Raw genomic sequence first — 13648 nt, 5'->3', positions numbered from 1 at the left:
CATCATTTACATATTAGACAGTAGGCAGGCAAATGAAAGGGACGGTGCTGTTTCATTCTCTCCAGTTTCAAACCTATTCCTTCTGTACTGCGGTACGTATCACCGGGGAAACACTGTATTGGACATGTCTATTTTATTGACAGTGTTTACAAGTGGGAAGTCCATGACTGTGTTGCTTCATCAACTAAATGGTATGCAGTAGTTTTTAATGTTTTCAATCACATCTGTGCTTTTAGGTCTATTGGTCAGGGTTCCTGTGTGGAATGGTGGTGGGATTTAGGGGGGTAGCATTAACCTCAGTTTGTATTTGCACCTGCTGCTGAAAGCCCTTTGCTGTTAGGTTAAATGTAATACGTTACATTAAACAACACTCCTTCCGTGTTTGGTGTGGAGAATAATTACTGTACCTTTTAGATCCCAGATTAGTGAAGAAATCTAATCAGCTGTTTTTCGGCTCAAACCAGTCTACTGAAGAATTAAAAAAAATATCTGTTGTTAGGTTCCTGAAATACATCATTAAGGCAGATTAAACTAATTTCCAAGGGTGAAAACTAAAACCTTCATGGCAACATCACCAGCATAGATACTGATAATTACACTAATTTGACTCAAAGGGTGTTACGTGTCGTAGTCTCGGCATTAGAGAGAGAAAAAACACAACTGAATGACTCTAAAGGTAGTTTCTAAATATGTCAGTGACAAGGGTATAATTTACATTGTGTATTTTGACACTTAATTCAACTTGAAATTTATAAACTTTGACACCTAAACATAGAGGAGAATACTAGGGCTGTCAAAATAATATTATCTGCGTTAATTTTTTTAACGCGTTATTTTTTCTCGATTAAGTAATCGAAAATAACGCGTTAAAAAAATTAACGCAGATTAATCCATTCCATATTGACGTTTGCATACAGACGAAAATCTGGTGCCACTGATATGTCTGCGCTTCTCCTGATGCTCTGAAACAGACGTTACAGGAAACACAAACCCCGCTGCACTATAACACTATACTCTACAGCAGCTAACGTTAGCCTACCGCTAGCTAGTAGCTGGATTAAACACGGTTACAATGCTGACAGCTAACGCTAAACGGTGTAAAGTTTGACTGTTTTACTGTAAGGATTCAACACCGAGCTGTAACAATCTGCAGTTGCCGTCGGAGAAACAACACAGACGGTGAAAACAAACAAAAAAAAAAAACAACAACAACACAGCCGGTGCGTTCAATGAAACAGGTAAACTACAGCCTCGTGGTGCATTTGAAGTTTATTGTAAATGTCCTTTTCCTATCTGGTTGTTGTTTTTGTTGTTCAACAGCAATTTACTAGTGAAATAAGTTATTGTTATACATTATTATTAAATCATTTAATTTTGACCATATGGCCTTAGCAATAAACAAGCCGTTCTTTAATGTCACCAACTGTTGTTTAGTACCCTTTTTTTTTCTTTTCTTTTTTTACTTTCTTAAAAAGTATCGGTTCAGGCACCGTTAATTATGTATGTGATTAATTTTGATTAATTAATCACAGAGTATGTAATTAATTAGATTACATTGTTTAATCGATTGACAGCCCTAGAGAATACACATCATTTTAAGACCCTGTTAACATCTGACTTTGAAAACATCATCTGCATTAATATACAAAATGACATCCAATTGCATTTACACTTGGTGTTTCCTCATTTTCTGCTATTTGTAATCTCCATGATTATTGACTCCTTAGAATAGTATAAAAAGTTGCGTGGTCACAATATTCACCCTGTAATCAATACAAATCATTAGCCAAAACATTTAGTATAAATAAGACAGAATAAGGTGGAAATAAGACAAATTACACCAAATTTACAAATCTGTTGAGTCAAATCAAGTCAGGTCAATTGTATTTATATAGCCCAATATCACAAAATCACAAATTTGCCTAAAGGGGCTTTATAATCTGTACAGCATATGTCAACCTCTGTCCTTTGACCGGAGCAACTCCCCCAAAAAAGTCTTTAACTGGGGAAAAATGGAAGAAATCTCAGGAAGAGCAACAGAGGAGGGATCACTTTTCGAGGAAAGAATGATAAATGTGTGGATAAGTGCAGCTGGATGGATTGATTTAATGTATACTGGGAACAAGTTATTTTTGTTTTAGTAGAATAAGATTTTTAGGGACTCAATAATAAGCAAAACTTGTTAAGTTGGAGATTTTGTTTTGTAATTGTGGTTTCATGAATGTGAACCATTTGTGTGCCATTTTTTCTGCATTACTTTTGATACTTTGTGGTACATTAAGCTAATAATACTTTACTTGATACTTTACTTAATAATACTTTTACTTAAGTCATATTTTCAATGCAGCACTTTAACACCGTTTTTACGGTGTGATATTGCCAGTGGTGAAAGAAGTACTCAGCTCCTTTATCTAAGTAAAAAGTACCAATACAATAATCTAAAAATACTCCATTACAAGTAAACATCTTTCAAAAGTATTATCTGCAAAATACACTTCATGTATTAAAGCTAAAGTAAAAGAAAATGGCCCGTGTGACTGACATTATTTATATATGACATTAGATTGTTACTGATGCATTAATGTGTAAGCCACATTTTTACTGTTGTAACTGCTCCAGGTGGAGCTTAGTTTTAACTTCTTTATATACAGTTCATATATATATATATATATATATATATACCATTTAGTGCAGTGGTTCCAAACCTGGTGATCTGGGACCCTCCAACGGGTCACAAGATAAATCTGAGGGGTCATGAGATGATTAATGAGAGAGGGAAGAAGGAAAAAGCAGTTCTGCTAAACAAATTTGGGTCTTTGGTGAAACTGCAAACAATTCATAAACAAGGGACCCAACTAGACCGTAGGTTCACAATTTTTTTTCAGCCAAGGAGCAAGATAGAGAATATGCCAGGGACCCCCATGTCCCTTGGAATAATTTGATGTAACGTAAGCCTATTTTTTTTACACCTCTATAGTCTTAGTTATGTGAAAGAACAACACAAGTTGTATTTTAGTATAAAACATATTTGCAGATTCTAAAAGTTGTAGATTTGTTAGATTAAAAAGTCATCTATGAACTGTTAAAGATTTAAAAAATAAAACATTATTTGTTGAACTATGAGGCTTTTTTGTAAAAATGTATTTGTGAAAATACAATTTTCTATATCGTGATAATTTGAATGAATGAATCTGAAAACTTTTCATGAACCCTGCGGGTTACCTAGACCCACTTTGAAAATCACTAAACTAGACTAAGGGGCAAGCCAAAGAGGTTTTGGAACCACTGGATTCATCTTTAATAATGCATTGTATTGTATTAGATTATCATATGTTTCCTACATGAAACATCTTAGTCTGAAAAAAGGAACTATATCTGACAGATACATGTAGTGAAGTATAAAGTACAATATATCAGTGGGAGTGGAGTAAGTTGAAGCTCCTTATTGGTTATGTGCACAACAATAACAAGTAAAAGCAAACTCTAAATCTAGGACAAAAAATAGTGCAAGTTAAGACATAGGGTAAAACATATAAAAATATAAATAAGTAATATATGTATATATAATATGCATAAGTATATATAATATGCATAATTATATTACTTAATTTATATTTAAAATAAATAATATAATATAAATTGTGTAGACAGTATTGCAAATGAATTAAACTTAATGTAAAAAGTAGGTGTAGTATAGTGTGTTAAGAGGTGTAAACAGTAATTAAGTAAAAGTATAACGTTATAAGATAAACATAGAGTACAAGTATAAAGTAGCATACAAAAGAAATACTCAAAAATGTGCTTTAGTGTAGGACTTGATGCCAACCACAGGCTTGTTCACTTGTTTGTCAAATTAAAGCATTTGGAGGAGAGAAAAGCAGGGAGAAATCATTAGAGAGGAATCCCAGGCATATGGCTGGCTTTTGTCGGCTCCCCTCCCCCTCCCTTCTTTTCCTCCTGCCGTCCGCTCCGCAGAAGCAGCAGCAGCAGCAGCAGGACAGAGGTAGTTCAGTTTTTGAAGCCGTGGCATGAATGATCTCATCTGAACCTGATCTCCGCTTCCCTGCCGTCGATCCTATGACCGAGACGGGAATAAAATAACACAAACACGAGGTGAGTACGGTTACCCAACCACCCGGCGATAGTCGTTTTAACCAGCTGCCCGGGTGACCGTTTGTTGTTTTTAGGAACTTAGCAGCCCAGCCGCGGCGAAAACTCTTGTTTTTGGCTAGAAAGGAGGAAGGACCGCGGAGGATGTGTGGGTGGGCGCTTTTGGCTAATTAGCTGTACGCTTGCTAGCATTCATTTTTTGTGATTAATGTCCAAAGAAGGCCAAACTGAGACGAATGCCAAGAGTTTGTACCTCCACGGAGGTATCGTTTTTTCCGTTTCAAGGAACATCTTAGCACAGTTAGCTTAGCGGCAGCTCATAAGCGTAAAGTCAGATCCGTAGTATAGCTAGCCGGCTAGCTGTTAGCTACTAGCGCAAAATGGCCTCATTGTCGCTCGGTAGCTCTGATGCTGAAAAGACAAAGCATGCGGCAGTCACGGCCAACAGTTCCGAGTCGCTCAGTACAGCGGCTCTTATGGCTCCAAACTGGCGGCTGATAGTGCTAATATAATAATACTGATGGGGAAATGTTAAAAAAGAATGCCCCCGTGCTGTAAGTTTATTTATTCATTTTGTACGCTGAGCTGTGAAAGTGGTGGTTATTCAGTGTGCAGTGGGGGATGGGTCATGCTAGGAGCCATTGACGTAAAGCGAGCCTGCATTTTGTTTGGCTTCAGGCTCCTAGCATAATACAAGGGCTCAGTTTAGTAGTCGTGTTTTTACCTACCACTGTGTGTAGTATCGCCGTCTGGCATATTTATGTATATAAGTGTGTAATACTAGTATCTCACTGCTATGGAAGCCCATTTCCGCCAATGTGATGAAAAAAAATCATATGTCACTATGATGATTTGGTTTCTCAAAATAATAAGAGTATTTAGTCATTATTTTGAGAAGGTTTCTGATTATTTTGAGATACTAACTCATTATGACTTAAAGGATCTTTTTTCACATTGGTGGAAATGGGCTTCCACTGTCTAAAATAGCATTCGCGGAATTTTAAGTGTAATTTTTTTTTTTAACACTGATTACTCATTTCCTGATATCTGCTATACAACTTTTTGAACATCATTATGTGTCAGCATTTTCCTGTTAAATCTTGTTGAAACATTGTGACTAACTTTACTATTAAGGCCCTTTTGATGAGAACATTACAGGGATGTGTAGGTTTAAATGCTTGATTGTGTATTGGAAATGGTCTTGATCTCAGTCATTACAATTAAGCATCTAGAGACAAAATGTCTTCAAAGCATATATATTAATCTTAAACTTAGCTTGCAGCGCTGTAAATGAATCAGCTTTATTGTGAAGTAGGTTTTCACATACAAGGATTTTGCCTTGGTGTTTTGGTGCATAACGATAACTTAAATAAAAGCAACTACTGCAAAAGTCAAGAAACATAAATATAGAATTTACATTGAAATATGAAAAATACCATATAAATGTGTAAATATGTATATAAAATAAGGTAAATGAAAGCTGTATAGTGTGTGTGTGTGTGTAGGGATGTGCCAAATATTGCCCAGGGAATGTTCAAAAGTACACAGTATGACGTATAGAGAATATGTACAATGTACAGAAATAGTAGCCCGAAAGATGTGCAGTAATGCAAGATATTTTTTGCATCAGTTGTATGATGTTTGTCTGCTACAGGTTTAACATCAGAGTGATCCATATATAAGCCATTTCCAGTCTGATTGGAGTCTTTATCACAATAAAGAGAACATATATACAATTAGCTTTGTTGTTGTTATTAACAGTTAATCTCTAAGTAGAATGCTTTGGCTTTAACCCCAAAGTGCTTGACTATAGGGTGTTCAAAAACCAATCACTATACCTGTAAAAAAAAATAAAATCTGTCATGTCCCAAACTGTTTTCTCTTCACTGTGCAGTGTGCTTTCTCTCAGGTTGTAGGTCTTCCTGGTTGTATTTCATTTTCTATTTTTACACATTGTTGTTTTTCCTTTAGGGAGATAGTGCTTTCTAGTGTCTTGTTTAACAGGGGCCAGCCACAAATGCACTACACAAGAAGACAACATATGTCCATAATTGTTTTCTCACTCTTGTATTTTAGATCTTCGGGCACTTTCATAAATGACTTTTTTTCCTATTGTCTGTCAGGTATTGTTGTTTCCCTATGGAAGTGAAGACTCAAAGAAAGCAAAGGCTCCCAAGCTATTCAGCGTACATTAGATCCATGGGTTTTATAATTTATCTGATCAATAAGGTGAAGACAGTAGCAGTAACTTAATCTGTATTTCTCATTTTATGTCAGTTTTTCATGTGTTTAAAAAAAAAAAAGAAAAAAGAAAAGCACAGTAACTCCCCCTATTGAAGGTTGAAGTAAATGAGGGTTCACAATCAATTCCAACCAATTAGAAATCACTAATTTGTTTGATAATATGTTGGTTAAATGCAAAATGTTAAAATGTTTTTGTCATCCCAGTTTTTGGCTATAAAATGTTGCAACACTCCGGAGTGCTACAGTGTGTTCATTTTAAGATGGTATGTCATTTGCACAGATCATAGGGCCTTAGTGTTGCTTGGCATTTAAAAAAACTGCTTTGTTGGAAATGCATTGTGACAATAAGCAGTGTATCATGCATTTAGTTAAATTTTGGTTTCCACAGGAAAGTGTAAAATTGTTAACTCTTTGCTGTTTGCTTTCTACTCTGTAAAACCCTAATGCTATGCTTTACAGTCCAACATGTATCAATACTATTTTCATTGTATTCAATATGGTTTTACTTTTTGTGATTATGTTTAAAGGAATGTATCACAAATAGAAATTTGAAGCAAGGGGAATCATTCACCCAAACGCCCTGCCAACAGATTTTTACACAAAAGAGAGACAGCTGGATACTGCACACTGTTTTTCTGTAAGGAAAATGAAATGCAACAGGCTGCTGTTCAGAGTTCAGTCTCCTATTCACATGCATCCTGCTAATTTTGGGGAGTCAAAGGGCTTTTAACGTTGGCAGGAGTGTTGTTTTGTTACTGTAAGACATCTGTGTGTGCCAAATGGTGTGAAATAAGGAAGTTGACTCTACTTTTCTTCCCCTCCCTCAGTGAAGAGAGAGTGTAAATCTTGTTCTACTAGTTTTTGAAGCGTGGTGTGTATAGACCCGGAAACCAGATATCCCTTGTAAATATTAGTGGTTCATGGTGGTATATTGTATTGTGATATTTTAAATGCTATTTGTCATATTCTTATCACTTTTACCCCTTAAAAGCACCTTATTGATTAGGATATTTTCTTGATCACAGGTGGCAGTGGGAAGGAATAAGTGCACTGATCATGTAACTTGAGTGCTGTTTGTTTTCTGACAAAGGTCTCTCTAGTCTGTGCTTACTTTGATGCAGCGTTTGCATTTAGTTGGTAACCATGCTATTTTCGGTGGCTCAGTGGTCTGTTAAAAGTGTGGTTGTTCCGCCCAGCAGGAGTCTTGCCTCAGACTGGCCTAAAATGGGCAGAAATGGTGCTGAACAAAAGCTGCTTGTCGCTCGTACAAAAGTACTTGAAGCGTTGCAGCCGGGACCAAGCTGCATTGCTATTGCCTGTGCCTCTCAACAGGAAAGGTATAGCAAACTTTCAGAAAAAAACTACAACAAACAATTTACTGTTTACTGTAGTCCATAAAGAGTTTAAACCTGTAGTTTATTTATAAAGTCACAGCTGCTGTTGAGCAGATTGTAGCCCTAGCTCCCTTATGTTCATACACAAATACTACATCACATAGCCTCATTACATCACATATTTACATAATTAATTACATAGCATTTGTTTTTTTTTAACTATGATCTTAGCTAGTGAAATTCATTTTGTGTGTTTGTCAGTGTGATAAATTAGTCAATGCTCTGATAAGTGTTGGATATCTGACTGTGTTTCTTTCTCCTCGCCATCACCACAGAGAGACAACATGTTCCCGAAGGGCACCAAGCGCAAGTTCTCAGATTCCGGAGAGGAGCCGGTCTCCAGTGGTGACCAGGTCCCGGTGGCTCCATCTGTGGCGGCTCGGACGCTGACGTCCTCTTACAGCCTGCAGCGGCAGTCGCTGCTTGACATGTCGCTGATCAAGCTGCAGCTGTGCCACATGCTGGTGGAGCCCAACCTGTGCCGTTCGGTGCTCATCGCCAACACAGTGCGGCAGATCCAGGAGGAGATGACCCAGGACGGCACCTGGCAGATAATGACCCAGGCCCTGGCCGCCGCCCAGTGTCCTGCAGACCGCCTGGTGGCCACCGAGGTGCTGTGCCGGCAGACGGACCCAGCAGCTCAGGCCGGCCAGAGCCCAAAGCCTTTCTCAGTAGTGGGTCTTGAGGAAGGATACCACGCGGAGGAGGTAGTGATGGAGGGAGACGTGGAAACGGAGGTCACCATGTCCACTCTGTCGCCCGTCTCCCCCCAGCTGTCCTCTGCCTCTTACCTGGCAGGTCCTTTTGGCATGGGACCCTGCTGGGAGGAGGAGGAGGAGGAGGAGGAGGAGGAAGACGGTGAGTGCGAGGAGGATGAAGAGGACAGCGAAGAGTGTGTGTCGGAGGGAGAGGAGGGAGACCGGGACCACCTGAGCGCAGACTCCAGGACAGGGGAGCAGGTTTTTGGGACTTTTGAGATCAAGCACCCGGCCCCGCCCCCTGACCCTGCGCTCGAGGAACTGTTTTCAGACGTGGATCCGTCCTACTATGACCTCGATACGGTGCTGACAGGCATGCAGAGTGCCCCAAAAATGGGGCCTTACGATCTGCTGGAGAGCCTTTCCTCTCATGGGCCAACGGCCCTCAGCTCCAGCTCGAGCTGCAGGTCAGACCTCAACGAACTGGACCACATCATGGAGATCATAGTGGGGTCTTGAAACTCAGAACATTCCTCTGTACTGATCCCTTAGACTCTTTCCAGACTATGCACAGTACACGTGCATGTTCTGTATGTGGTATTGTTACACATGGAAATTGTTGGAGGTTTTGGGACAAGGTGGGAAATTAACAGCAAGCCAAATAGATTATGGGATAGGCTGTTAGAGGTGTAGTTAGTCTGCTCTAACGGCCTCTTAGGCAAGTCGGCAGCTGCTGTTGGGTCCTTCATCTTTTATTTAAAAAAACAACTAATTCACAGTTAAAGTAGTGACGATGAAATTAATGAATTTTGGGGTTCACTGTGGGCGAAGCAGTTAGTTTCCTACTTTGTTGATGAAATCCAAAACATGGCAATATCTGTGAGAGGGCAAAGATAATTACCTATACCATGATGCATTCTTATTTACGTACTTTCCATGTTTACGTCTGTCATACATTCTGTCATACTAGCCCCTTCTGGTCGTATTCTCTGCCATTTTGTCCATTTCTATTTATTGTAACATGGACTGAGGAACAATTCATCACACTACATGCATCAGAATCCAGAACAAATTGTAAATCCAAATCTATGAATCAATGCATATTTTCCTAAAGATTTGAGCAATTATGAATGGAATATATGTATATGTACGTATGTGTATATAGAAATATATTTTTTGCATTATACAGCTGGGGGATTTTGCAAGTATCATTTGATATTTTTTATTTTTTTCCCTCCCAAGCGGTTTTTAAGATTTTAATGTAGCCAGACTCGAGACAGTGTCTTCCCATGGTTTTGGTATAACAAGTCGACTGTAACAGGTGTCAGGACTGGCATCGTCACACTTTAAAGGCGCTGTTCTTTCATTTTCTCAAAAGCTTTATGCAGGGCAGGGAAACTACTGCCAGCCCCCAAGTGCTGGTTAAGATTTGACTGTTTCTGGTAAGTTTACAGTAGCCAGTGGACAAAAGTAAGTAAATTCCCTGCCCTGCTTTTACATACAGATCTAATAACAATAATAACAGCTTTTTCCTGAAGTATTTGGAGAAACCCCGGGGTGATAACTGCATCAAGAAGCCATATTTCTTTCTCTCATTTGTTACATCTACAAATGAAGAGTTCTGTGTGTTAACCCAATCTAATTTATTGTTTTATTTATTGTATTTATTATATCTAGGTACAGATATGCCATATTGACGTATCAAAGCAACCACGAGGCCCGATGAAATTATATTTATCCAAATTTTGCCCTCTGTTTTGAATGCAGTACCTATTTATTCCTCACACTTATTATTATTATTAGTGATAATAATAACCGGGTTACTATTCAGATCACTATGCAGCTCTGTCATACGCGTTTCAAAATGATTGTATACGACTCAAATGTCCTTTAATTCCTTTATGCAAACAGTTGCCTTTCTCCTAAAGATGTGGAAAATCAAATGCATTTTTCAAAATTGTTCATTGTCATCATGATGAAGAGATTTAACTCAGGCAAACAAAATGTATTGACAAAAATACAGTATTACGACACGCTTAATACCTTACCACAACACTCCTGAAGGATGTCCCTCCGGTCTGAATGGGAGCTAGAACTTCAAAGACTAATTACCGTTGTAAAATGTATGCATTTTTTTATATCAAGGAAAAAACATTGTAGCATCTTTGTAAATATTTTTTATAATAAAAGGTGCAACTATTGATTGTGTGGTGTGGATTGGATCATTTTAGTATTAGGCTTAATTTTCTAGAGGTTTAATATTTCCTTGTTTTCTTTACTGCTTATTTTTTTGGGCATTTTCGGCCTTTATTTTTGACAGGACAGCTGAAGAAATGAGAGGGGGAATGACGTGCAGCAAATGGTCGGAGTCGAACCTGGGCTTGCTGCATCGAGGAGTAAACCTCTATATATGGGCGCACGCTCTACAAACTGAACTATCTGGGTGCCCGTTCTGAACTGATTTGGGTGAGCGTGAAGGACAAAGCTGGTAATATACAGTATATATTGTTGTCAAAAATCACCACAGAAGACCAAAACCATCAATGTGGTAGTTCTTAATACTTGCCGACTTCACTATATGGTCTCTGGCTTCTGGCCCAAAGCCCATTCATTTCTAGTGAAGACAAATCTTTGGGTCATAAATATATGCTTTCCTGAGGCTTTTTTCAAAGTTTATTTTCTGAAACAGCTGGTCGAGTTTTTAAGCAGATGTTACTCAAACAGGAGTAAATGGTGCATTTGTTGCCGACTATTTTCAGGCACAGATTAACTGCCGATGTTTATCATATCGAAGGAACGTGTCACCCGGTGCAGCAGCATGGCTCAGTGATTTGTTTTTAATAGTTTTTTGGAAAACAATGGAGCTCTACGGTACAGAGGAATAAGATATATCAGGCTTTGATACACAATAATTCCCCAATAAAGTTCCCCAAGCCGCTAGTATGCCAGGTCCTACAAGTCTGTCTGCATCGAGACTAAAAAAAAACACTCATTACGGTCGGTTTAAATCTGGTGCTCAAGGCCAAATTGAGTGAAAACACGTTAAACATAACCCATCGTGTTTTGTCTGATACTCGGAAACGTGATTGGCCACCGCATGCAGCGTGACGTCAACTTTAAGCCACAGGGCTACTGCGGGTTTTTTTTATATATTTTTTTTCACATTCTCTGCAGTTCCTAGCCTAAACACACCACCCACATCCAAATGAATTGAATAATGGCCCGAAAAGCGTTTTTGCAGAACATTATGATGTCACAGTGAAGTTGAGCTTTGACCCTTTGGATATAAAATTACATCACTTAATTTTATTGTATTAGACATTTGTGTAAAATGTGAATTCTTGAGTTAGGGCAAATAACACGTTTTGTGAGGTCACAGTGATCTTGACCTTTGACCCCCAAAATCTAATCAGTTCATCATTGAGTCCAAGTGGACGTTTGTCAGGCTCCCAGGAAGTGTGCTTGGCTTTGAAGCAAAGTGAACAAAACGGTGGAATTGCAACTCCTAGCGTGTCACGTGATGCCCTCTGGTCCAAAAAGACTTCCTCATAGATTTACATGGCGAAAGAGACGACTGTAAATCAGGGGGTACATTTTTTGGAGTGTCACAAACCCCCGTGAAATGACTCATCTTACTATTAGAATTTGATCTATTCGGTCTGAAAACATTTGGAAAGTCTAGGGTAGATTAGTGCCAATCGTCAGGGTCATTTTTGGCTCTATGATGGCTTTATGTGTAACTGATCAACTCATAGAAATGAACGTCACGGAGGCCAACAATATAGAATATCACCGGCCTTATCCTTTTAATGTGCTCTTTCTAAATTCTAGTTTCTACTGGAGACAGTTCAGATGCAGAAGCACGATTGCTACTTCTCATTCAGAGCAACAGATCACGGACAGAGGCAACTATTTGGAACTGAGTAAATGGGCAGTTGTATGGCTGGAAATTGTACAAAACTGTTCAGTACTTGCACCAATGCAACACCAAAGTGTCTGTACCATACCGAGACATTAAACAGGCCAAACATGCCTGCAGCAGTAAACTACATCAGTATTTAGTTGTCTTTACACACAAATATTTGTTCTCAGAGTGCATTTTTTCACTGACAGATCAGGTAAATCCTGAAGGTGTTACGGGCCTTGCTCAAGGCCACTGCTACAGTAACTGTTGAGTGCGTTGTTGTTTTTTAAGATTATTTTGGGCATTTTAGGCCTTTATTTTTTATAGGACAGCTGAAGACATGAAAGGGGAGAGAGAGGGGAATGACATGCAGCAAAGGGCTGCAGGTCGAATCCACGGCCGCTGTGTCGAGGAGTAAACCTCTATATATGGGCGCACTTGCTACCAGGTGAGCTACCCAGGCGCCCATGTGTTGAGTGTGTTTTTGTGGGTAGATTTATTTTGTAAAAACGTGAACATTAAAAAGTGAATTAGATGTGACTCGGCTGCCACTTGGCTGCAGCAGGACCTTTATCCTCACGTGCGTTCACATGACTTTGGACCGTGAAATTCTGCATTAGATATGCAGAGAGTTGGATTCAACAGAACAGGACTTTTGTCTGTTTGCAGCTCAGGACATGCATACAAGGAACCTGTTCATAGCGGCAATTTTCTATTAATAATGAATGCTACTTTTAGTAGAAGAGAGACTTTTCCTATTCTTAAACATGCACAAAGTATTGTCTGAAACTGTCAAAAGGTATTTGTAAAATTCTAGCTTACTCTGCATGTTGGCCTGCCGCCTAGTCTTCGTTTGCTCATAGTTAAAGATTAATGGCCTCTCGGTGACTCAGCAAAAAGGCAGCCCGAGGAAAAAAAGGAGTCCTTAGAGAAAGAGACTATTGTGTCTTAAAAAGCAGCAACAGAGAAAACAGTAAATACAATGCAGGAAATCCATGCAGTGTTTCAGTGATGCACTTGGAAGTCCGGAAGTAGTTACTAAGTGTGTGCTATCAGACGCCTGCACCGCCTTTAAAAACGTGAATGGGTTCATATTAAGTTAAAAAGTGCTAACAGGTCACAGGTCTCATGCTGCTTTCAGGTGCGTCTCATAAATCAAGACAACCATTTTTCACAAAGAAAACATTTTGGCTGGACATAATAACCAGGTGGACCCTGTTTAACCGACAGTTAAACTAATTCAAACTAACTACCATAAAAACGACTTACAACCAAAAAATGTAAACCAACAAACCTGT

General features: G+C 38.9%; 1 protein-coding gene across 2 annotated transcripts; it reads left to right on the top strand.

The window, feature by feature from the left end:
* The first annotated feature begins 3957 nt into the window (after window positions 1-3957).
* Window positions 3958-10647, top strand: cdca4 (cell division cycle associated 4). Of its 2 annotated transcripts, XM_078277277.1 has the most exons (3): window positions 3958-4113; window positions 7554-7691; window positions 8024-10647. In XM_078277277.1, exon 3 carries the CDS (start codon window positions 8033-8035, stop codon window positions 8963-8965), a length of 933 nt encoding a protein of 310 aa, XP_078133403.1. In that variant the 5' UTR covers window positions 3958-4113; window positions 7554-7691; window positions 8024-8032; the 3' UTR covers window positions 8966-10647. The 2 variants fall into 2 exon arrangements, with proteins under 2 accessions (XP_078133403.1, XP_078133402.1); XM_078277276.1 differs by lacking the exon at window positions 7554-7691 and having other exon boundaries at window positions 3960-4113.
* The last annotated feature ends 3001 nt before the right edge of the window (window positions 10648-13648 follow it).

Source organism: Sander vitreus, chromosome 20 (assembly GCF_031162955.1).
Source record: "Sander vitreus isolate 19-12246 chromosome 20, sanVit1, whole genome shotgun sequence".
Lineage (NCBI taxonomy): Eukaryota > Metazoa > Chordata > Actinopteri > Perciformes > Percidae > Sander > Sander vitreus.
The sequence above is the reverse complement of the archived record's forward strand: the minus strand, read 5'-3'. Positions and strand labels throughout refer to the sequence as shown.